The sequence below is a fragment of the Heloderma suspectum genome, chromosome 5 (assembly GCF_057233095.1).
Source record: "Heloderma suspectum isolate Gila_16-S chromosome 5, 16-S_ref, whole genome shotgun sequence".
Lineage (NCBI taxonomy): Eukaryota > Metazoa > Chordata > Lepidosauria > Squamata > Helodermatidae > Heloderma > Heloderma suspectum.
In genome coordinates this window covers 47,415,685-47,440,847 of record NC_139462.1, presented here as the reverse complement: position 1 = coordinate 47,440,847, position 25,163 = coordinate 47,415,685, and the positions used below count along the sequence as shown (strand labels likewise).

Below are 25,163 nucleotides of genomic sequence, written 5' to 3'. Positions count from 1 at the left end.
ATTTTATGAAGCAATGAAAGACTTCCATTTAGAACAGCATTTGAGTTCAGGGGATAAACCAGCATGGGTATAATTTAAACAAATTTAGTTCTAACAACTTCGTATTTTCCATCTTTTAAAATCCCATTGAGAGAAGATGTAGTATGGATGTGAAATACCGCTACTAAGCATTTATATAACATATCTCAAGTGATCAAAATACCTGAATATTACCTTTACAATCATCTATCTGTACCTGAGTAATATTACCTGAGTAATCCTTACAACAATCTGTACAGTAGATCAGTACCCTTATCCACCAATCCCTCTATGTGAAATTAATATTGGTGTTTCCTAACATATTCTTCCATGGATGCTTGCACTGAACATCTAGTGTATATGAGAGTTAACAACTAGTGAAAATATGCATTTGACATTTCCCCTGTTCACTTAAGAAGTAAAGTGTGCTACAGAAATCAGCTCCCAAGATTTGAATAGCACTCCAAAAAACAGGAGATACTGAGCAGAAAGGAGCTCAAACTGGGCATAATCCAGCCAAAGTTATGCATTTGTAAGACCTGGTAACTTCAATAGGAGAGATTTAAGCACATGCTGACTTTTCCAGGACTTTTATGATTATCAATGGCTAGATCATACCCGCTATTTTTGTGATAACTTGCTCCGATCCTTGGAAAAGCGTACGGGAAAAATAAAAATGAATTATAAATAACTATATATAAGAACAGATGTGTGCTTACTGTGCTTGTATACCAAGCAATGACAAGTGTAAATACCTATTAACTTTCCAACTTACCCACCATCTCCAAGGCATTAACATCTATGGTACCTCCAACCACTCCTCCTCTAGAATCCAAATGTGATCGCCCAAGACCAACTGACATGCTAATTTCCCGGTCCCTGTTACTGCCCACAGATAAACGACCCTGGCTTTTCAAACCACTAGTGGTCCACCTAAAACAGGCACAGAAAGAAAAATGATGTAGTCTACCACACCTGTTTTTCATTTGCCAAAAATACAAGTTGTAAGATGCATTTAAAATTTAAAAATTAATAATGTATGTACTAATCATTAGTGTGTGTGTGTGTGTGTGTATGTATAATATTTGGACAAAACAAAAAAAGTAAAGTTGAGTGAGTTTCAATTTTAGAAAGGTAAAAACTTATTGATCCAGATAATATGTTAAGAGAAACACTGCAAGCCTCTCTCACAGAGACCACTAGAAGGAAAGGATCACACAAACATACAGATCAGAAATCAAAGATCTATTAAATGAAGAGATTTACTTACGTAGTGTTTCCCATTACATTGCTCATGTTCATTTGGACATTTAATTGTTTCAAGTTCATAGCAAACACAACCAGTGTCTCCCATGGTGTCACTTGCTGACTTCCAGCTTTGTTTGATTTATTAAATGGAGTTGATGTTTTTGAGAGAATATCTAGAATAAAATGTTAATTAGGCTTTGTGAATCTAATATTTTAAAAATTATGATATATGTTAACTTTAAAGCCAATTATAGTGTTACAACTACCATCTGGATTTTGCTGGAAAGTGCTTCAGTGTTGTGGTTGTAATTCCAAATGTAGATCTCTACTTTTGAAAACTACTCACCATTTATATATTGGTACAATGATGTGGAGAATCTCTACACCAACTCCAGCAGTTGTCAAAAACACAGAGTAGCAACACGGAAATGTTCCACATGGTTGAATCAATCTATGTAAGCAGCTTTCAAATGTTGACCCAAGAGGAGCTTCTAACATTGAATTATTTCTCAATGGCCGAGAATAGTGATATAGTGGTTGCCATAGCTGAAAAAGCTCTTTAATATCATAACCACTATGCTATAAAGCTGAATGGTATAAGCCATGATCAAAACATGACGTATGCAGCCAAAACTTTATTTGAAATCTTATCCTGCAGTTCCAGTAGTTGAAGAAGCAAGGCAGTTTTAAAACTGAACCGCAGTTAAGAACTACTGCAAAACAAATCTATAAGAAAGTTTTAACTCATAGGCGCATGGCTTTCTTAGACTGCGACTGTAACTTTGAAATTATATGAACTTGTATTTTACTGACAGGGTACTAATTAGCACCACTTAACTTTATTTGATAAACACCAAATTGGGAGAAGATATTATTCTAAACCTCTCTTTCCAAATCTCAGCATATACATATACATCTTTAAAACGTCAGTATGTTGCTCATATACATACTATGGGCTTTTTATTTATTGGCCTCTTCATTAACATCAGTATCAACTTATTAAAAAGATTCTAATGCCAAGTTCATTACAATGGGTTGCATAAAACGTTGCAAGAGTGGACTTCCACTCATGCAATGGGACTTTCTCTTCTCCCCCCTGCCCCCCATGCCCCCACCCAACTCTCTGGAGCAGATCTGTGGAGCATGTGTAGGGCTGCAGACAAGAGGGGGAATCTCTTCTACCAGTGGTGGCCGTGTCATTGATGGCCAGACACAGCTGAATGTAACCCAACGTTTTCGCACCATGGTTGCAGTCACCGAAACTTCTATTTGATGGTTATATAAAACACGGATCTGCCCCTAGTATGAATTCTTGTACCAAATGAGCTTCTTCGTTCCTCTTGGGTCTACACACCTAGGATTAGAATTTAAGGATGCAATCCTATGTGGATTACCAGCAGCCTTCGAACTCGGGAGGCTGCTGACTATCCAGTGCAGAGCAGGAGGGGAGCAGAGGCAATCTTCACCTTTGTGCTCAGCCGCCCTGCATTTCTGCTGTATGGGTGATTTTGCCCATCTAGCGGTGGCACCTTGGAGGGGGAGAGAAGGAGGCCACGGCGGCCATAGGATACATCATATTATAGCTGCCCCAGTCTCCTCCCCTCCCTGTTCCTGGGAACGCCCCCTTTATCCCATCTCTGTGCTCTGTTTTCCGAACACGGAGAGGTAGCCGGAGTGGTTCTCTCGGCACCAGCTATGAGGGAGCAGGGGCGGGGCGGGGAAGCTGTCTGGGGGGACGGGACAGGATTGCTCCCTAAGGGTGCAATCCTATGCCTGTTTAGGCAGAAAAAAGTCCTATAACACCCAGGCATGGCCCAGCCAGCATGGCTGGCTGGGGCATGCTGGGAGTTGTAGGACTTCTTTCTATCTAAACAGGCATAGGGTTGGGCCCTAAGTTGCTCTTCCAAATTCTCTACAAACTAAAGCAATGTATAGTGTATCACAAGGCCAGAACAAATTCCTTTTTTTTGGTCTTTTTAGTTCAGGTAACCATCTTCTAACCATTATCATCATAGTCCAGTAAATTAACTTCTGTCCTTCAATGACAAATGATTGAATGTTAAAGATTTTATCAGAAGCTACATCAATGTATAAATAGTTGTCAATAATTCACAGTAACATATGAATTTATAAGCAGTAAATGTAAATAATTATCTTACCTCTCTGGGGAACAGAGGAGTCTGATACACTCCTGGATCTAGAAACAGCTGGAGATTTTAGGTTATGAGTTGCTGTTCCGGGTGACATATTACTACTAGTGTTGTGCTCATTGAAAACATTAGGTGACTGAGCCATGTGTGTAAATGAGGCAGATTGACTTGGCTGCTCCCATGTCCTACAGTATGCTTTTCGTGATGATTCAGGAGACATGTGCTGATTCACTCCTTCAATAGAATCTGGTGTTCCAGGGCCAGATGTTACTGGGAAAGAAAATAAGTGCGTTGTCATTGTGTGTGTTTAGCACTGCATAGGAGAGAATTATGAGCTAAAACAAATGTAACAAGATTACTGGAGCATGCATTTCTCCAGTCTGATCCTATTTTTGATTAGCAGCCTGTCCTGTATCAATCAATGAGATATAGCAATTCTTACTTCCAAAGAGCTTACAAAGAGTTCAAATTCAAAGTTATATAAGGGGCTGAGACTCTCATATACACACCCTTCACTGCCTTCTATGGCACTAGTCAGTCTCACCACAGTCCTTCCCTACTCCCAACCAACTCCCCACCATGTCCTCGATGTCAACCAACCATATTGTTCAATTGCACAAGAATTATATAAAATAAGAAATTATGAAACAGAAAAAATATACATTGTAACATGGATTGGGGGCAGGGTGTGTGACTTACCTGGCAAATTTATTGTTTGGTCACCTAGAAAGAGGCGCCTTGCAATACTTCTCCGGTACCAGGCTCTTGGAAAAGCTAAAATCTCACTTAGTCTTCTCATGTCATATTTAAAAGAAGCAGATCCTATATCACAAACAGCTAATAAAAAAAAAAAATCAGCAATGTGGAAAGCATTTACATTTTACTTTTCACACTAATTATTTTACTTACACCTGTAACATCCAACATAGTTATATATGCAGAGAGAGGCAATGTTTTACAGATTATAATGCAAAATATTCAGAAGGTGAAACAGACATTTTCACACTTTAGATTAGCTTACATAATCAGTTTCAGCACTACTGAACTTGTGGCTCTCCTAATATTGTTCAACGGCAACTCCCATAAGCCCCAGCCAACACAGTTAATGGTAAGGGATAATGGGAGTTGTCATCCAACAATATCTGTAGGGTCACAAATTGCCCATCACTGATTCAGGGACAACACAATGTTTCACCGAATAACAAAAATTTTTCCAACCTTCCCTGCACCACCTGCTCTCCAATGCTTCAGAAGATTTCCTACCCTCTCCTTTTTGGAGTTGGTCCTCAACAGCTAATGCCATAATTTTAGTACCTCACCTCAAAAGAGGAGACTGTAGAGTTTGAAAATGTATAGAAAAGGGCAACAAAATGGCTTTAGATGGCTTTCAAATGGGAACAGACAAATTTATAGAGAATAGGCCTATCAATCTTTTGTCGTGATAGCTAAATGGAACCTGCAGGTTCAGATGTAGTATTCCTCTACATACTAATTGCTGGGGGGGGGGGGGATCAAATAGTAGGGGAGAGCTATTATCACGCCCTGCTGTACGCTGCCCTGTCAGGAAACAGATGTTGGATTATCTGTAACCTTAGTATGATCCAGAGGGATCTTTTTAAGTTAGTCATACATGACAAAAGGAGAAAATATGTACAGGACAGGTCTTGGTTAGAGGTATTCTGGCTGATACTTTCCCTAGCACCAAACAGGGATGCTGTCAAATATCACGGCTTCCAAATATTCCTTTGGATTTTGGTGTTCCTCTTGAGTGGAATCCCTTCCCAAGTTTGCCAGAGTCTGGAGTCTGGTAAGTAGCACTTGACCTCACCACCTTCATACTCTTCAGATGACCATTTGAGAGCAGCAGGGGTAGTGAGCAGGGAATGTGCCCTGCTGAACAGGCTACAGCCTATAATTGTTTGGAGGCCTCTATATCCTAGCACATAGTGATAATATAATCCGCATGCTATGGCCTATTGAAAATTAATTCAGATTCCACTGCAGTCCAAGTTAATTAGAATCATAGAATAGTAAGCTTGGAAGGGGCCTATAAGACCATCGAGTCCAACCCCCTGCTCAATAGAGGAATCTAAGCCAAAGCATCCCTGACAGATGGCTATCCAGCTTCATCTTATTTATTTATTTATTACATTTATATCTCGCCTTTCTTCCTCTTTGAGGAACCCAAGATGTTGTACATAATCCTCCTCCTCTCCATTTTAGCCTCACAACAACAACCCTGTGAGGTAGGTTGGGCTGAGAGTCTGTGACTGGCCCAAAGTCACCCAGTGAGCTTCCATGGCTGAGTGGGGACTAGAACCCGGATCTCCTGGTTCCCAGTCCAACATTGTAGGCACTACACCACACTGGCTCTCTTGAATGCCTCCAGAGCCCACTACCTCCCTAGGTAATTGGTTGCATTGTCGTATTGCTCTAACAGTCAGGATGTTTTCCCTGATATTCAGCCGGAATCTGGCTTCCTGTAACTTGAGCCCGTTATTCTGTGTCCTGCACTCTGGGATGATCGAGAAGAGATCCTGTCCTTCCTCTCTGTGACACCCTTTCAAGTCCTTGAAGAGCACTATCATATCTCCCCTCAGTCTTCTCTTCCCAAGGTTAAACTTGCACAGTTCTTTCAGTCTATCCTCATAGGGCTTTGTTTCCAGTCCCCTGATCATCTTCATTGCCCTCCTCTGAACCCTCTCCAATTTGTCTGCATCCTTCTTAAAGTGTTGCGCCCAGAACTGGACACAGTACTCCAGATGAGGCCTAACCAGTGCTGAGTAGAGGGGAACTAGTACTTCCCGGGAATTGGAAGCTATGCTTCTATTAATGCAGCCCAAAATAGCATTTGCCTTTTTTGCAGCCACATCACCTTGTTGGCTCATATTCAGCTTGTGATCTACAACAATTTCAAGATCCTTCTCGCTTGTAGTATTGTTGAGCCAAGTTTCCCCCATCTTGTAACTGTGCATTTGGTTTCTTTTTCCTAGGTGCAGAACTTGGCATTTATCCCTATTAAATTTCATTCTGTTGTTTTCTGGCCAGCACTCCAGCCTATCAAGATCACTTTGGTTCTGTTTCTGTCTTCCAGGGTATTAGCTATCCCGCCCAATTTTGTGTCATCTGCAAATTTGATCAGCATTCCCTGCACCTCCTCCTCCAAGTCATTAATAAAAATGTTGAAGAGCACTGGGCCCAGGACTGAGCCCTGCGGTACCCCACTCATTACCTCTCCCCAAGTTGAGAAGATCCCATTGATAAGCACTCTTTGAGTCCAATTCTGTAGCCAACTGTCAATCCACCTGATTGTTGTTTCATCTAGCCCACTTTTAGCTAGTTTGCTAATCAGGATATCATGGGGCACTAAACTAGATGAGATGCAACTCATTACAAATTAATTACCAATCAGAGCTGCCTATTCCTATTACCAAGACTAGAGTTTTACCCAGTGACATCCAGAAGACCTGCAATTTAGAGTCAAATCGTTGCTTTAAGTTATTATATTGCAGATAAACTAAAAGAACCCAATGGTAATAAAGCATAGTTTCTTCTAGCTCAAATGTTTTTTTTCTCCTTCTAAACTGGCAAATCCCCTAAACCAGAGGTAGGGAGCCTGTGGCCCTCCAGATGTTGTTAAGCTCCAACTCTTATCAGCATCAGCCAGCATGGCCAATGGTCAGGGACGATGGGAGATGGACAACATCTGGAGGGCCACATGTTCCCCAGCCTAGCCCTAAATTTGATGGCAATATTGATGCACAGAAAAAAAAATCCCACACTGATTTGAAATAATACTAGCCTTAAGTTTAAGAACTGTAGATTATTGTCTTCCTCCTTTAAAAGTTATTTTAATTTAAGCTGAAAATTCTCAGCCAAAAGGTTCAGCAAAACTGGGCCATGTCTGAAAGGTCAGCATAAATGCAGCCTGACAAAATATTTGCACTTGAACAGGAGGTGTAATGCGTTACAACTCTAAAGATCATGCCCTATCCTGTTGGCAGTCCATAGGACACCATGCAGATCTCACAGAATTTGTATGCATCAGAAATGCAAGGCTGCATTATTTCAGACATGGCTCAAATCAGTGACCATGTTTTAAAAATCAGTATGATGACATAAACAGATAGATTTTTTTTAAGCTTGGTGGCCCTTTAATTTAATCTAAGATGAAACTGTGCTTCACAACATCTACGTAATAGAACTAGAACACGAGAGAAAAATATGTTAGTCTGCTGCCAAAAACACAATGGAGTAAAATAAAACAATGTTGTATATGGCTAGAGTGCTGGACTGGGAGCTGGGAGATCCGGGTTCTAGCCCCCACTTGGCCATGGAAGCTCACTGAGTGACTTTGGGCCAGTCACAGACTCTCACAGGTTGGTTGTTGTGAGGCTAAAACAGAGAGGAGGAGGATTATGTACGCCGCCTTGGGTTCCTTAAAGAGGAAAAAAGGCGGGATATAAATGTAAAAATAAATAAATAAATAAATAAAGGCTGAGTCCAGCATTAAACAAGATCAGTAAATACCTGATATATTTATTAAAGTAGTGTCCATCTTGCTTGCAGTTTTGCTTGCAGATTGGCTCTCAAAAAAGGTAGCACCTCCTGAACGCCTTATTCTTGACAAGCTAACTTTCACAAACTCAAGATTGATGCTCAATGAATCTTTACGACCAGTAACTGATGAGGGTTCTTCATCTACATTTCCTGAAACCACAAAGAACAAAATAACCAGTTTCACTGAATTTGAAGAACTCAAAGTTGTTCCCACCTCGTATCTGCAGAATTTGAGCTAAGCACATCAGGACACACGTACTTCAGCTTGTGTAACACACCCACTTAATAAATAATGTCAAGTTATCAGGCCAAAGTGACAACGTCCGTTCTTTTACAACTCTAAAAAACTGAACGATGAGAATTTTATTGCATAGTAGAAAGAGTTACTACACACATAAACTCTAAGGTACACATACACAGAGAACGGGATCTTTAATCTACAGGCACATGTGTGCAAATGTTTTGCTTTTGGCAGAACAAAATGCTTTTTGCATTTGGAACAGGCTTCTTTCAAAGCTTAGGAATAACTGACACACTTGTGAAATTTGATATTCCATAGTTACCTAAGGATCCTGATCCAGAAGACAGGCCAGCCACACTAGACTTCTGCTTTCCTGCCCCATACGGATGAAATACATAAAGGGAGAAATCAGACATGCAGGCTGTGAAACTCAGACCTGAAGAGCTGCTGCTAGAACCTGTCAAATCTGACTGGCTACTGCTGTGCCGTGTTCTGCCAAAAGGGCTGCCGAGTCCCGGAGACGAACCTAGAACATAGAAAGAAAGAAAAGCAACACCTGTTAATTAAATAAACCATAAGTATTCTAGAACAATCCCAAAGATCAGCCAAGAGTACTCTCTTGACTATTCCATTTGGAACACTGAATCTTATGATACAGACAGGTAGACATCTTTTTTTGTTGGTGGCTGTCCCCAAATTATGCATTTTTTTCAGGTGGTGACCCACCATAGTGCAAACCTGGATACCTTCTGGAAACATAAGAATTATCTGTAAGGACAGGCATTCATTTCCTAAGATTGCCATCTTGGGAGGGGAAATTTCATGTATATTGACTGAGATCCAAATACCATACTTTAGGCAGCACACCCTGTTAGAGTTTTTCTACTTTTTTACTTCAAACATACACTCCCCTCCTCCTCTGTGCCATATACCAAACTGCTGCTTGCAACATTTCCCTCAGTTTGAAAAGAAGCTTAGCATGAAACGCAAGGATGTTGCTTGGGAAGGGCAAATCCGAAGCCCCTTTCAATGCATGGAACTCATTATTATTTGCATAGCACCATCCATGTGTACATGGTGCTACAACACAGTTAACACAAGCAAAAACACTGACATGATCTCCCCTAAGGCTGCCAACAGGGGAGGAGGAGACCAGAGGTGATTTTGCCTCCTGTTCCCCCTCCTCCCCCAACCCCCCTAGCTAGGTAGGCTTTGAGGCTGTCTAGCTCACTTAAGGTTGTGAGTAGGGACAGGTGGCGAAGAGGCCATAGGATTCTGCAGATCCTGGCCTCTCTTCTCCCCCTACCTTCCCTGCCCATTGGAACATCCCCTTTTTGACCTCTATGAGGTTGTCAACTTTGGAAAGCATTGAGGGCAGTTCTTTCTGCAACAGCTGTGAATGGGGGTGGGGAATCGGGAAACAGAGCCCCCCTCTCAAGGTCATAGTATTGTCTACAGCCTCGGGAGGGAGACTGAAAACTCCTATGGCCCCTGGGACACTCTTCAAGGACCAGAGGATTGTGCCCTAAATCATTTAAACATTTCTTTATAATTCATGAACAATTACCTCTGGCCTTAATTTAAGTTTACATATATAAATATTGTTACTGGTTTTTTTTTTAATTTTAGCATCAAAATACTATGGCAAGATTTAGCCAAAGATAGAAAAGAAACCATAAAGAAACACCATATTTCCAGCCCTAATTTAGAGGCCAGATTTGATCTAGCTAAGTAGGTCTTGAAGGTTGTGAACATCTCCTTAGAGGAAGGTGATGTTCCATCAAAGCATAAGATGGCTATGGTAAAGCTACTGTTATAAAAGCAATCTCTTCACCCAACAATGGTACAGGATTATGGGCCTGTATCAAGTGTTCCATTCTTAGGCAAGATGTTGGGGTGGTGTCTAAGTTTCAGAGGTTCTTTGATCTAGACCCATTTCAATCTGGCTTCAGGCCTGGTTAAGCAACAGAGATGGCTCTGACTGCTCTGGCTAATGACCTACACTAGGAACTAGATGGGGAGTGCATCCCGTGGCTTCTGCCAGACCTCCCAGTGGCTTTCAGTACCATTGATCATGGTATCTTTCTGTATCATCTGGCAGAAATGGGTGTTGGAGGCATTGTTTTACCATGGCTCTGTTTCTTTCTGGGCAGTCAATTTAAGATGGTACTGTTGGGCAGCTTCTTTTCCATAGTTTTGGGGTCTATGGTCTACTGAAAGGTTCCATATTGCCTTATATATGGTTCACCATCTATATGAGGCCACTGGGGCAAAGTCATCAATGATCTGGAGTGCACTGTCATCAATATGTCGACAACATGCAGTTCTATATCTCCTTTCCACCTGATTCCAGGGAATCTGTGGCTGTCCTGGAGGATAAGGGTGCAATCCTATTGAAACAGTCAGCAGCCTCCAAAGTCAGAGGCTGCCAAGTATCCAATACAGGGTGGCCGTAGCACGAATGCAGTCTTTGCCACCGTGCTCCGGCTGCCCTACCTTTTTGGCTATATGGCCAATTTTGGCAGTCTAGCCACGGCTTCAGGGAGGGAAGGAGGCCATGCAGTGCATAAGAAACTGCGTAAAATGGTTCTGCAGTTTCCTCCCCTCCCTGCCCTCAGGACCACCCCCTTTTCACTGTCTCCGCGCTCCATTTCTGGGGCAGAGACGTAGGTGGTGCAGAGAGAACCACACCAGCTACAAGGCGGCAGGGAGCACTGGTTCTAGGAACCATGTTTGGAGCCCTGGCTCCAACCTCAGTTCCTAGAAACCAAAAAATTCGATGGTCCTATGACAGAGTCTAGTGGCCACAGGATTGCTCCGTCCAGCTTAATACTGACAAGTCAAAAATACTTGGGGGGGGGCAAGCTGAAATATGACATTTCAGCCTTTTCTCTGTGGAATAGTGCTCCCCTTGAAAGATGAGGTGCTGTCTGGGGGGGCCTCCAGGACCTGGCCTTATTAGCAGCTGTGATCAAGGAGAGCTGTGCCCAGCTTGCACTGGTATGCCAACTGTGCTCATTTTAGTGGAGGTCAGACCTAGCTACAATGATACAAGCCTTAGTTACATCAAGATCAGACTATTGTACAATACACATTGCATGGGCTGCCTTTGACAAGTCTTCGGAAGACATCTGCACTGATTACCAATATGCTTCCAGGTACAATTTAAAGTACTGGCTATTATCTGTAAAGCCCTAAATGGCTTGGGTCCAAAGTACAAAGAGAACCACTATCTCCCATATCATCCTGACCTTAAGAACTGATAGAGAGGCCTTTCTCTGCATTCTGAAATGGGCAGGTGCTAATTTAGTCAGGATGCATGAGAGGGAACTTTTCTCTAACGCCACTCCCTGCCCCTGTGGAAGAACTTTTTTCAGCAGATTTGTTTGGCTCATTTCTTTCAGCTTCTACTGCCAGATGACAACAATTTTGTCCAGGTCGGCTTTCCATTAATTTGGTATTTTAAAGCTGACTCTGTTTTAATGATCCGCCATTCTGTTTCTTATGAGATGGCTAGATAGCATCACCGATGCAATGAATATGGACTTGAGCACACTCCGGGAGAGAGCACAGGACAGGAAGGCCTGGCGTGCTATGGTCCATGGGGTCACGAAGAGTTGGACATGACTGAACGACTGAACAACAACAATTCTGTTTCTTGTTTTTGACTTTTAACTGTTTTAATTGTTTAATAATGTTTATTGAGTTTTGAATGTTAGCCACCTTGAGTGCTACTTTGGTGGAAAAGCAGGATATAAATATGAAAATAAAGTAACAGTTAACAGGCATTGGCCTGATTTGCACATAATGCTAAACTATGGTTTAGCATTATGTGGATGAGCCTCAGAACTTGTGTACGTCACTCTTTCCAGCATGGCCATGAGGAAATCCGACACCTTTGCTTCTGTTTTCAACTAACTGAGGTTACTCGTTATGTCTGAATCTGTACAAGCTGTGATTAATGTTAACTATAACTTAGAGAAACAAGCCAACTTCAAGCTGTGTTTTATGATCTTGGCTCATTTCCCTAAATCACAGTGTACACTAACCATAGTTTTTAGTTTGGGCAAAAGAAGTAACTGTAGTAACTGTAAATGGGAGTGAAAACTTCTACCTCTTTGTAACCATACCAGAGGTGAGGCAGGAGCACGTGTATTCAGGGATCATCCAGACTCATTCTCATAACACTAAAATGTGGTTTACATCTGTTATCATTTTTCAGCTATCAAGGACACTGAATGACTGGAAATTTAACAGCATTTTAGAATTTTACCTGGTGAAACAGTTTTAACAGGCATCTTTGACCCACTCTGTAAAGGATTTTCGGTTGGGCAGGATGTACCTAAAGTTTCCAGTTCCCCTCGATTAGAAGAAAATACGAGGTCGAGGGAAGGAAGTTTCAACATGCATTCTACCCGTGACACAGGTAAGCAGCTGAACTTGATCTGTGAAGGCTAAAGAAAAAGTATTTTTTAATACACATGTAAAAATGTAATCAGAGAACAAGACAACAAATATCAACTGTGCAATTTTAAGGATTGACTCGAATTAACTTTCTCATAAGCATGAACAGCTTGTTACCAAAACTGTATAACATACAAACAGCTCCTATTAATTTTGCCACTGACTTCAATGGAACGTTCATGGCCCTCAAGATATAACTTAAGTTGGATTTCATCCTCACCTGAACTCTTACATAAACAACCACATCAACAGGGAAAGAAGAATATGCTGATGTGGATGAAGATACTAAGGAGGCTGTGGATTCTTCCAAGGGATCTTGCATATCAAACTGCCCAATATCCTCATCCTGTGAACTGACAGCTTTAAAAGAACAAAGAAGTTAGTAAAACAAGAAGATAAACTTTTATGAAAGAAAATAAAAGCTATGGTAGAAACATGTTTATCTGCCATGTGTTGTTTATTTATTTACTACATTTCTATACTGCCCAATAGCCAAAGCTCTCTGAATGGTTCACAAAAATTAAAACCCTAAAATACATGATAAAACGTAATATAAAACCCTAAAACATTTAAAACAGAAGAACAGAGTAAAATGCATAATACCTGCATAATTCCTTTCTATTGGAGTTATAGGAATTGTTTCAAGGGCCTTTTCTAGGAAGTCTAACAGGCAGGGGCTAATCACCATTTCCTCTGGCAAAGACTGGAGTGCAACCCAAGCATATAGTTTTGCTGTTTTTACACCACCACTTCCTTTTCCTTTGGCTGAAGATTTGAAAAAAAAATAGTGGAATATCAGTTCTCCATCAAGATACAAGAAAAGTTTATTTAACTCACATTCAGTCATGTTCACTCAATCTCTTATACCCCATTGATTAGAATAACGATTTATCTGTCTTTTCCATGCACAATGTAGTGAGGTGGGATTTATTTAAATCACCAAGAAAAAGAGGACATTTAAACCAATTATTTAAATCAAGTTTTCAGCTTTCTAATTGGGGTGAATAAAACATAATGATTTTAAGTATGTAAGTAAGTAAGTAAGTAAATTGAATTTTCTTGATTTAAAAAAAACATTGCAAATTGGAATGTCGGACACTTACCATGAAGGTTCCTTCTGGTTTGGTGTTACACAGGCGTCCTATAGTGGGTTGTCTCTTCCTACCGCACAGAAAAGGTAGGGTTCATGCAACCTAGATTTCAAAACTAGGTCTGGTAGCTCTAAACTCCTTCCCAGTTCTGTCCCATGGCTAAGTGTGAGACAGAGTAAAACCTAAGGAATTTATTAGATAAAGTGGAGCCCACCCCATCCCACTTACTAGCACAAAACTGGAGTATGAATATGCCAGCATATATTAGGATGTTAGACTGGACTGAATGAGTGTCAGCCACTTGGTAAATTAGGTCATGGTTTAAATACATCCTTCACATCCAACCAGAATAAACCTTCATGATAAGTGTTCTGTTCTCCATTTGGTATGAAGAAGGCATCCAGAAGTGGACTGTGTGGAGACTGACACAGTGTTTAGGAGGGGAGCAAAGTGGCTAAGTCTATGAAAGCAAAAGAACAAGGCAGTGGGGTGGAAGGAAACTTCTGCTGGTCTATCCAAATGATTTTGTGTGATGGATGTAGGTACTGAGTGCTCTGTGCACGTGTAGCCTGCACCAGGCCTGCTCAAAAGGGTGAGAGGGCTTAGGGTAGACTGAAGGTAGAATATGTTCCTGAGACCTATGGAAGAGGATGTTTACTTTTGGGGGTGAGTACAGAGGATTACTTTATCTTTGTGGTCCTCGATGGAGAGTGTGCTCAGTTCTGATAACGTTCAGGCTGAAGTAATAGTGACGAGGAATGCCAACTTGCAGGAAAGCAGTCTTAGTGATACTGTCTTTAGTGGTTTAAGAGAGACTTTGTCAGGCCTCTGAACACTATGTGAAAGTTCCAGGAGGGCAAGCTGTACATCAGAGATGTTGAACCTCTTTCAGATCGAGGGCTGAATTCAATTTCGGAGAAGCTCTCAGGGGCTGCATTCCAGTGGTGGGCGGGGCCAAAAATCAAAGGGGTGGGGTGAAAATTACCAAAAATACCAGCATGTTTTCGCTTAAAGCTCTTACTTCCAAAACATTAGCCTTAGGAGAGACATTTCAACCTTTTATGGGTTAATGGGAAATGGGGGAAAAACTGCACAAAAGCTGGAAAACCATCAAATGACTAGTGGTCAAGGCAAAGGGGCATGGCCATCTGGGGACCCCCAGAGGGCTGGACTGGGACCACAGGAGGCCCTAGGTTCTACACCCCTGCTGTATGCTGTGGGTGAGCTGATGAGTAATGCCCCTCTGAGGACTATATTTAGATGGGGATGTGATCCGAGTGGCCCAAAGCCCACTTTAAATAGGGCTGAAGGAATAGCTGAGGCTTAGTTGTGCAAGGTTTTGGGCTTGAGGCCTAGGTTAAGGCCCGCCTGCAGGAACTGAAGGAGCTCTTTACAGCCCGCCATCTTGTCACTGACTGCTTTGGGTCTTCAACATCTGTCAAAGGCTTCCATATTGTCTCTTATTTCCATACAGTAGATGGTTTTCCAAAAGACAACAGGTACTGGACTTTTGACTCTTGCTTCCAGATGCCAGGTGACTAGGTATAGCCTCCAGAACCTATGGTAGAGCCATCCAGGACACTACGGGGTTTTCTTACCATGGGGAGGAACCATGGATCTGCCTCTGCCCTATGAACAATTTTGAGAACCACTGCCTCTGTATTCGGAAGGGGACTACAAAGATGGTCATAGCTCAGTCTGCTCTGATCTTCTGAAGAACCATGGACATTAGAAGGGTGAGTGGAAAGGCATACAGAAGCCCCTCCAGGAAGAATTTCGGGCATCCATGGCTTCTGCCCTGCTTAGCAGGCATCTGATGAAGTAGTGGGGGTCTTGTGTTTCACTGGAGGTGCATAACGGTCTGAACCACTCAACAGCTTCCTCCTTTGGCACCCCTCTACCCTGCAGGAAAAAGCTCTCAGGTAAGCCCCTGCTAAGCACTAAGAAAGGGAAGCTTTTTCCATGCTAAGCAGGGAAAAGCACTTTAAGAGTGTTTCCCTCGGAGGCAGAGGGGGTAGGGTAAGTGGAAGAAGCTCCCGGGACAGATGCGGGTTTCCCATCCCTGATCTAAGTTGTCTCCTATCCTCCTTCTTTTGGTCTCCAAATAGACTGGCACCCTTAAAGAGGGTCAAAACTAAATTAGAATGGCAGGCTGTCTCCAAGTTCCAGTGTCTCAGCCAAATCGTTCACCTGGCAACAGTGGTGGCTATATTGTTCTAGCCAAAAACTGGACTGAATCCAGGGTGGCATTAGATCTAAAACCAGATCCCTTGGCCAGTTTTAGAATGGCCTTTTGCAGAGTGGCCTGATCCAAGTCTTTATCTTGAATGAGCTTCCATCCACAGCAGAGAAGCTCTGGCAAAGGTGGATGAGGTAGAGGAGGGCCTCAGGGCCAGGGCTGCCACCTCATGGGACTTCCTATGGGCTAACACAGAGTGTTTTTCTCCAGAATCTTTGAGTGGGGTGTCACCACTGCTAGAAACAACGGATACTTACAGCAAGGCTGCCAAAGGGGCATCTATAAGAGGGACTTTCAAATCCTCCATCACATGCCGTGGGAAGGAATATAACCTCTGGGTAATGTTAGTGGCTTTTTTGCTCTGGAGGGGGATGGGCAATTCTGATTTTACTACTTCATCAGAAGGATGTTGGGAAGGGCACTTTTCTGGTAGGTACATCATATTCAGGGAACATAGATGCTGACAGCATGGGTTCCTGCATAATAGGCAGAAGAGGACATAGCTTTAGAGACCAATGGCAGGAAATCATCATTATGAAACAGTCTGGAATTACGTGGTTCATCTAGAGTTCAACAACTCTCTGAGGAATCAAAAGTTTGATTGCCAGAGAATTCAGAGAAATCTGCAGAGTGATTAGAGAGATGTCTGTCCCTAGAGACAGAGAGATGTCTGTCAGAGCAACGGTTTGCTTAGAGTTAGAGTCACAGTCTCTGGTTTACTCTGCCATCTGGTGGGCAAAGTCACTAATACACCAAATATCATTCTCCCAACTAGTGCCACGTTTCAACATGAAAGGAAGGAAATTGGTTTACAACTGCTTGTCTATCCCCACCCCACAATGCTGCCCTCATGTTCTGTTTCACCTTATGTGGAAGGAGCCATCTCTTTATTCACCTGCCAGTGCTGTTCTGCTGCTGGATCACCCTGATGGTGGCAGTGGCCTGCATGTATGGACTCTGGGTTGCAAGAGTGGGAGGTGTCTGCCTGATACACAATGCATGGATCTGCATGCTGTGTTTTCACAGCAAGCGTCTTAATGGCAGATAGAACACTTTCTTCTTTTTTTGCTTCTCACTACACGCACATGCTGTTTCCCTTTTATATTTGCAGGCTTGGAAGCAGCCCAGAGCAAGGAAGGATAGGTGACAGCAAAAACAAAGGAACTTTAAAAAAAGAAGAAGGTAAGATACAACTGAAAGAAATAAGAGCTATTATTAGAAGCAGCATGTTAGAAGAGAGGCACTGGAAGGCAGAGAAAGAACTGGGGAGGCGTCTTGCAGTACTAGAGCTAGTGTTGAAATCCAGGTCACATGATCCCTGCCTTTCCAGGGTGGTAGGAAGAGACAACCCACTGCTGGATGCCTTGCTCACATGAGATAAGCTAGGTTTCTCTTAAACAATAACTTATTTAATATTAAATCATCCAAATATAAGCATATTAACCATGCCAATAATCTCTAAATGGAATCAATGCCTTCCACAAGTTACACTGAGTTAAAAGAAGACTTTTCTATGTCAATGAAGAACCAATCATGATCACTTCTCAAATATGATTTATTTACACCCTACCTACCAAATACAGGCATTTCATTTTCACCTCATGAAAATAAATTACTATGGTCTGTCCAGTAACTAATAGATCATACTTCCACCTAACCATCATGGGGATTTGATTTTTGTTTGCTACTTTGTAACTGTGATGATGGGGCTGGGCCAAGGTAAAATAAACCAAGAAGGAGCAACACTAGAAAGAAGACAAAAAATCCAGTGTGCAAGTTCCTATATTCTCATACTTAACTTCACAAAGATTCATGGTTGCTGGTCATAAGACAGACCCTATATGGAATATTTTAAAGACATATCTCTATAGGTTAAAAAGTGTGCAAAAATATATACAGTGCGACAAAGAGATGCAAAGCCTGGTTGCAAGAATGAACCAATGGTGTAAACAATATTCTATTTAGTTGTGAATTAACATAATTCAGTGGTAGAATTTGCACCATTTGTTAGGAAATAAAGTAATATACTGGGAAAGCTGATTTAAAACAGCCTTTTTCCTTCCTGATTTAAATAATTAATTTAGATCAATCCACCCTGTTTCTAATTCATACATTTCCTGAAGGCACTTGTCTACTAAACTGGCTGCTAATAACTATTTATTAATTTCATGTTATTTATAAACTGCTTTTTTGCATAAAATCACATTCAAAGCAGGTTAAAAAAACACAATAGATCAGTTAAAACAACAGCAAGAAGGAAACAACTAGAATAGCTAAAACTTACAGCAACAGAAAAACAATTAAAAGAGCAGTAAAATTAATACCAAAAGCTTGTGTAAATTATTGTTCACTCGTTCAGTCGCCTCCGACTCTTCGTGACTTCATGGACCAGCCCACGCTAGAGCTTCCTGTTGGCCGTCGCCACCCCCAGCTCCCCCAGGGTCGAGTCCATCACCTCCAGAATATCATCCATCCATCTTGCCCTTGGTCGGCCCCTCTTCCTTTTGCCTTCCACTTTCCCTAGCATCAGCATCTTCTCCAGGGTGTCCTGTCTTCTCATTATGTGGCCAAAGTACTTCAGTTTTGCCTTTAATATCATTCCCTCAAGTGAGCAGACTGACTTTATTTCCTGGAGTATGGACTGGTTTGATCTTCTTGCAGTCCAAGGCACTCTCAGAATTTTCCTCCAACACCACAGTTCAAAAGCATCTATCTTCCTTCACTCAGCCTTCCTTACGGTCCAGCTCTCGCAGCCATAGGTTACTACAGGGAATACCACTGCTTGAACTATGCAGACCTTTGTTGTCAGTGTGATGTCTCTGCTCTTCACTATTTTATCAAGATTTGTCATTGCTCTCCTCCCAAGAAGTAAACGTCTTCTGATTTCCTGGCTGCAGTCAGTGTCTGCAGTAATCTTTGCGCCTAGAAATACAAAGCCTGTCACTCCTTCCACATTTTCTCCCTCTATTTGCCAGTTATCGATCACGCTGGTTACCATAATCTTGGTTTTTTTGAGGTTTAACTGCAACCCAGCTTTTGCACTTTCTTCTATCACCTTCGTCAGAAGGTTCCTCAGCTCCTCCTCGCTTTCAGCCATCAAAGTGGTATCATCTGCATATCGGAGATTGTTAATATTTCTCCCAGCGATTTTAACTTCAGCCTTGGATTCATCAAGCCCAGCACGTCGCATGATGTGTTCTGCATACAGGTTGAATAGGTAGGGTGAGAGTATACAACCCTGCTGTACTCCTTTCCCAATCTTAAACCAGTCCGTTGTTCTGTGGTCTGTTCTTACCATTGCTACTTGGTCGTTATTCAGATTCCTCAGGAGGCAGACAAGATGACTTGGTATCCCCATACCACCAAGAACTTGCCACAATTTGTGATGATCCAAACAGTCAAAGGCTTTAGAATAGTCAATAAAACAGAAATAGATGTTTTTCTGAAACTCCCTGGCTTTCTCCATTATCCAGCGGATATTGGCAATTTGGTCTCTAGTTCCTCTGCCTTTTCTAAACCCAGCTTGTACATCTGGCAATTCTCGTTCCATGAATTGCTGGAGTCTACCTTGCAAGATCTTGAGCATTATCTTACTGGCATGTGAAATAAGTGCCACTGTTCGATAGTTTGAACATTCTTTGGTGCTTTCCTTTTTTGATATGGGGATATAAGTTGATTTTTTCCAATCTGTTGGCCATTCTTGTGTTTTCCAAATTTGCTGGCATATGGCATGCATCACCTTGACAGCATCATCTTGCAAGATTTTAAACAGTTCAGCTGGGATACCGTCATCTCCTGCTGCCTTGTTATTAGCAATGCTTCTTAAGGCCCATTCAACCTCACTCTTCAGGATGTCTGGCTCTAGCTCACTGACCACACCGTCAAATCTATCCCCGATATTATCCTTCCTATACAGATCTCCTGTATATTCTTGCCACCTTTTCTTGATCTCTTCTGCTTCTATTAGGTCCTTGCCATCTTTGTTTTTGATCATACCCATTTTTGCCTGGAATTTACCTCCAATGTTTCTAATTTTCTGGAAGAGGTCTCTTGTCCCTCCTATTCTATTATCTTCTTCCGTTTCCGTGCATTGCTTGTTTAAAAATAATTCCTTATCTCTTCTGGCTAACCTCTGGAATTTTGCATTTAAGTGGGCATATCTCCCCCTATCACTGTTGCCTTTTTCTTTCCTTCTTTCTTGGGCTACTTCCAGTGTCTCAGCAGACAGCCATCTTGCCTTCTTGGTTTTCTGTTTCTTTGGGACGTTTTTTGTTGCTGCCTCCTGAACAATATTGCCAACTTCTGTCCATAGTTCTTCCGGGACCCTATCTATTAAATCTAGTCCCTTAAATCTATTCTTCACCTCCACTGCATATTCATTAGGAATATTAGTGAGCTCATATCTAACTGATCTGTGGGTTTTCCCTATTCTCTTTAGTCTGATACTAAATTGTGCAATAAGAAGTTCGTGATCTGAACTACAGTCAGCTCCAGATCTTGTTTTTATCGACTGCATAGATGTCCGCCACCTTTGGCTACAAAGGATGTAGTCAATCTGATTTCGGTGTCGACCATCTGGTGAAGTCCATGTATAAAGCCATCTCTAAGGTTGCTGGAAGAGAGTGTTTGTTATGCACAGTGAGTTGTCTTGGCAAAATTCTATCAGCCTATGTCCCGCTTCATTTTGTTCTCTCATGCTTGCCTGTAATTCCAGGTGTCGTTTGACTACCCACCTTAGCATTCCAGTCTCCTGTAATGAAACTAACATTTCTTTTTGGTGTATTATCCAGTAGGTGCTGCAGATCCTCACAGAACTGATCTACTTCTGCTTCTTCAGCATCTGTGGTTGGGGCATATGTTTGGATCACTGTGATGTTAAGTGGCTTACCCTGAATTCGAATTGAGATCATTCTATCATTTTTTTTATTGTATCCAAGCACTGCTTTAGCCACTTTATTATTAATTATGAAGGCTACTCCATTTCTTCTGTGGTCTTCTTGTCCACAGTAGTAGATCTGGTGGTCATCTGATGTGAAGTGGCCCATTCCAGTCCATTTCAGTTCACTTACACCCAAAATGTCTATATTTAATCTTGACATCTCCCCAGTAACCACATCCAATTTGCCCTGGCTCATAGATCTTACATTCCAGGTTCCTATTTATTTATTTACAATATTTATATACCGCTCCTCATCAGAAGATTTCGGAGCCGTGAACAACATGATAAGAATAAAACAATGGTTAAAAGAGTTAAAAAAGTTAAAACATTTTTAAAAAGACAAATCCCAACAAAGTGGAATTCAACAAACCATGGCTGGTCATGCAAGGAAGGCCTCTTGAAAGAACGTCTTCAGGGGGCGCCGGAAAGAACACAATGTTGGCGCCTGTGTGACCTCTAAAGGCAGGGAATTCCACAGGAAGGGGGCCACCACACTGAAGGCTCTTCTCCTGGTGGACTCCAACCGGGCCATAGGTCCATGTGGAACCACCAGGAACATTCCCTCTGATGACCTCAGTGACCAGGCAGGTTGGTAGGGAAGGAGGCGCTCTCTCAGGTATCCTGGTCCCAAGTTGTTTAGGGCTTTGTACACCAGTACTAATACCTTAAACCTGGCCCGGTAGCGAATAGGCAGCCAGTGCAGTTCCCTCAGCAAAGGAGTTACATGCTGAAAAGGGGCAGCTCCCAACAACAGCCGTGCTGCTGCATTCTGCACTAGCTCCAGCTTCCGGACCAGCCTTAAGGGCAGTCCCACATAGAGCGCATTGCAGTAATCCAGTGCTGAGGTTACTAATGCCTGTACCACCGTGGTCAAGCTATACCTGTCCAGGAGAGGCCGTAGCTGGCGAACCAGCCAAAGTTGGTAAAAGGCACTCCGAGCTGCCGTGACCACTTGGGCTTCCAGCGACAATGATGGATCTAGGAGTACCCCCAGACTTCAGACCTGATCTTTCAGAGGGAGTGCAACCCCATCCAGAACAGGCAATGAGCCTATCTCCCGGACCCGGGAACCACTCACCTACAGGGCTTCCGTCTTGCCAGGATTCCGATTCAGTTTATTGGCCCTCATCCAGCCCATCACTGAGTCTAGGCACTGATTCAGGACTTGCACAGCCTCTCCTGATTCAGATGTCACTGGGAGTTAGAGCTGCATGTCATCAGCATACTGATGGCATTTAGCTCCATATCCCCCAATGACCACTCCCAGCGGCTTCATATAGACGTTAAACAACATTGGGGACAGGATGGTACCCTGCGGCACCCCATAGCTCAATTGCCAAGGGGCTGAGGAATAGTCACCCAACGTTACTCTCTGAAATCAGCCCCGTAGGTAGGACCGGAACCACTGTAGCACAGTGCCTCCAGTACCCATCCCACGGAGTCAATCCAGGAGGATATCATGGTCAATGGTATCAAAAGCCAATGAGAGATTGAGCAGAATTAACAGGGTTGCACTCCCCTGTCCTATGGTGTGTTGATCTTTAGAACATTGGATTCGTCGTTCACCACCAGCACCGTTGGCCGCTAGCCATCCTTTCGGCTTTGAGCTAGCTGCGTCATCACATCTGGGGCTAATTGAACTTGTCCTCTGTTCACCCTCAGTAGCATTTTGACCATCTTCCGACCTGGGAGTCCCATCTTCTGATGGTATACTGACAAATCTCTGGTTGTACTGATCCATTTAGTTTTCAAGGCTAGAATACTGGGGTGGGTTGCCATTTCCTTCCCCAGGGATCATATTTAGTCTGACCTCTCTGCCATGACCTTCCCGTCTTGGGTGTCCCTTCACGGTTTAGCTCATGGCGTCATTGAGGCACTCGAGCAGTAAAATTAATACCAAAAGCTTGTGTAAATACAGAGATCTTAATTTACTGTCTGAAAGTGGCAGAAGAGAAAGCCTGCTAGATCTCACCACAATGAAACATATGTTTGCAACTAATTAAGTGATTTGATACTATATCCAGGGGCATAATCAAAGCCTCTGGTCATGCAGCCCAAATGCCTTTTTCATAGAATTTATATTTGCTTAAGGAAGCAGTTCTGAAATTACAGATTTATGTTTGGCTCTCTCTATCCTCTATAAAGAGAACTAAGCAAAATCACTTATTTGAGTACTTGTGCCCAAAACTTTCCAGAGTGGTACATCCTGGGCAAAACGTTTGTTTTTTTCCATTACATGGAAAGCAAAATGTCCATACTGTTTCATCAACAGAATAAAAAAACCCCATAATTTCCACAACAATGAATACAATATATGGCAGATTGTGTCATGTTTATAATACTTGATCTCAGTCACATTATTTCCAGTGCCAGAGCCAGTGCAGTAAACACTGAAATAAGGGCCAAGGAAGTACAGAAAATTCATTTTATTGGGTGAAATAAGGATTATATAAAGAGGAAATCTAATCAGAAATTAATGAGGAGTCAGCCAAGGTCTTTAAAGTGTGATATATTAAGAAGGGTAGGAAAGTTTCTATCCTGCATGCATTAACAGCACTTAGAACTACTGAACAGTATGTTTTAGATCTTTATAACCTTATCAAACAGGATGTTTAATATTAAACTACAAAGCAGAATATAGATTTAAGCACTGAACTCCACGTGATGGAGAGAATTAAATCAAAAAGTACAGAATGAAAGAGAAAGCTCTACCTGATGGGATAGGTGGGGGTTGGGGAGGAAGTAAAGTTTTAGCCTTGCTGTGGGTAGGAAACATGGCAGTATCTTTCATACCATACAACTTGGATTCTTTGGAAAGGGTCCTTGGCAGAGATGATCCTCGAGATGCATTTGGCGATTCGGTCTTCAACATCTTAGAGTTGTAATGAAGCTGAAATGAGACAAAATTGTAAATATACCACCACCAGCAACTGTCTACATTTTCTCACTAGCTCCATTCACAGCCCCACCCACAGCTTGACAGAATAGTTTATTAAAACACACATTTTTGGAAAAAGGAGATCTATTGTGGCAGATCAGGCAAATCTTCCATGTTTGCACCATCTAACCCCTGCTGCCCAATTAGGAAATTCTGTAACAAAATGCCTCCAAGAGAATTCTGGAATCTAAAATGGGATTCCAATGGCTAATGCAACACAGCTTGGCCTCCTGACTCATGAGTAATAAAGGTGCCTCATCTCTGAAGTTTCCCAGAGGAGAAGCAGCAATGCCAGACCATCGGTGATTGATAATGGGCACCCTTTACTGATAAAGAAGGAATCCAGCCAAGAAGTGTCCATGTTAAATTTATTGCTATGTCTTCCTCTTAGCATCATAAAAAGGGTACTATAAAAAAGTTAGCTTCATAACAAAGCCAGGAATGCCATCAGATAAAGTAACCAGAAAGCTCATCCCAGATTATAAAATACAACAGATGTGTAATAAGAAAACAAGCTCAAGGAAACATTTTTGTGTCACAAATACACCTGTAACATGTCAAGGAAAGCTAAAATGTTTGTATAAGAATGTTGTTATGGTCATTTATCTTGATAAGAAGCTTTGAAATTCAATAATCTTATTTAGACATATGAAGATTTAGAGTAGAAGTGCATCCTTAGCATTTTTAGATAAGAAACATAAATAAGTAGCAAAATAGTTTGAACATTTTAGTGTTCATGAGAGCCAGTGTAGTATGGTGGTGAGAATGTTGGACTGGGAGCCGGAAGATTTGGGTTCTAGTCCCCACTCGGCCATGGAAGCTCACCACTGGGTGACTTTGGGCCAGTCACAGACTCTCAGCCCAACCTACCTCACAGGGTTGTTGTTGTGAGGATACAATGGAGAGGAGGAGGATAATGCAAGCTGCCTTGGGTCCCTTGCAAGAGGAAAAAGGTGGGCTATAAATGGAATAAATAAATAAATAAACATTTTATAGCATCAAAAAGTATATAAAGGAAACTCAGAACACGCAACAGTAGGAGCTGCCCTCCTGGATCAACTTCCCCAACATGTTACCTGTAGAATCAGCCTGGGAAGCTTGATATTGATTATTACTGAGAACTAACAATTGTATTTGACTCTGCTCAGAAAAAGCATTTAGAATGACGTTGAATGTTTTATGTGTTTGAATTCATGCATGCACAAGCTTTTGTACTGAGTACTGTTATGCTGAAACGTTAGTAGTAAAAGACAGAAAAAGACAAATCTTGTTTGA

The 25,163-nt window shown here is 42.0% G+C and overlaps 1 protein-coding gene across 13 annotated transcripts in view; it reads right to left on the bottom strand.

Moving 5' to 3' along the window:
- Positions 1–25,163, bottom strand: part of BLTP1 (bridge-like lipid transfer protein family member 1) — a 173,158-nt gene that overhangs the window by 17,092 nt on the left and 130,903 nt on the right. For 10 of the 13 annotated variants that reach the window (XM_084855961.1, XM_084855949.1, XM_084855956.1 and 7 more), the window contains 10 exons: positions 23,663–23,840; positions 13,285–13,446; positions 12,902–13,041; positions 12,491–12,671; positions 8,540–8,743; positions 7,947–8,126; positions 4,116–4,253; positions 3,426–3,686; positions 1,289–1,439; positions 794–951 (listed from right to left, as the gene is read on the bottom strand). In XM_084855961.1, coding sequence (XP_084712087.1) covers positions 794–951; positions 1,289–1,439; positions 3,426–3,686; positions 4,116–4,253; positions 7,947–8,126; positions 8,540–8,743; positions 12,491–12,671; positions 12,902–13,041; positions 13,285–13,446; positions 23,663–23,840 — 1,753 coding nt within the window. The remainder of the gene's footprint in view (positions 1–793; positions 952–1,288; positions 1,440–3,425; positions 3,687–4,115; positions 4,254–7,946; positions 8,127–8,539; positions 8,744–12,490; positions 12,672–12,901; positions 13,042–13,284; positions 13,447–23,662; positions 23,841–25,163) is intronic. The other 3 variants (XM_084855955.1, XM_084855957.1, XM_084855959.1) reach the window with 1 other exon arrangement.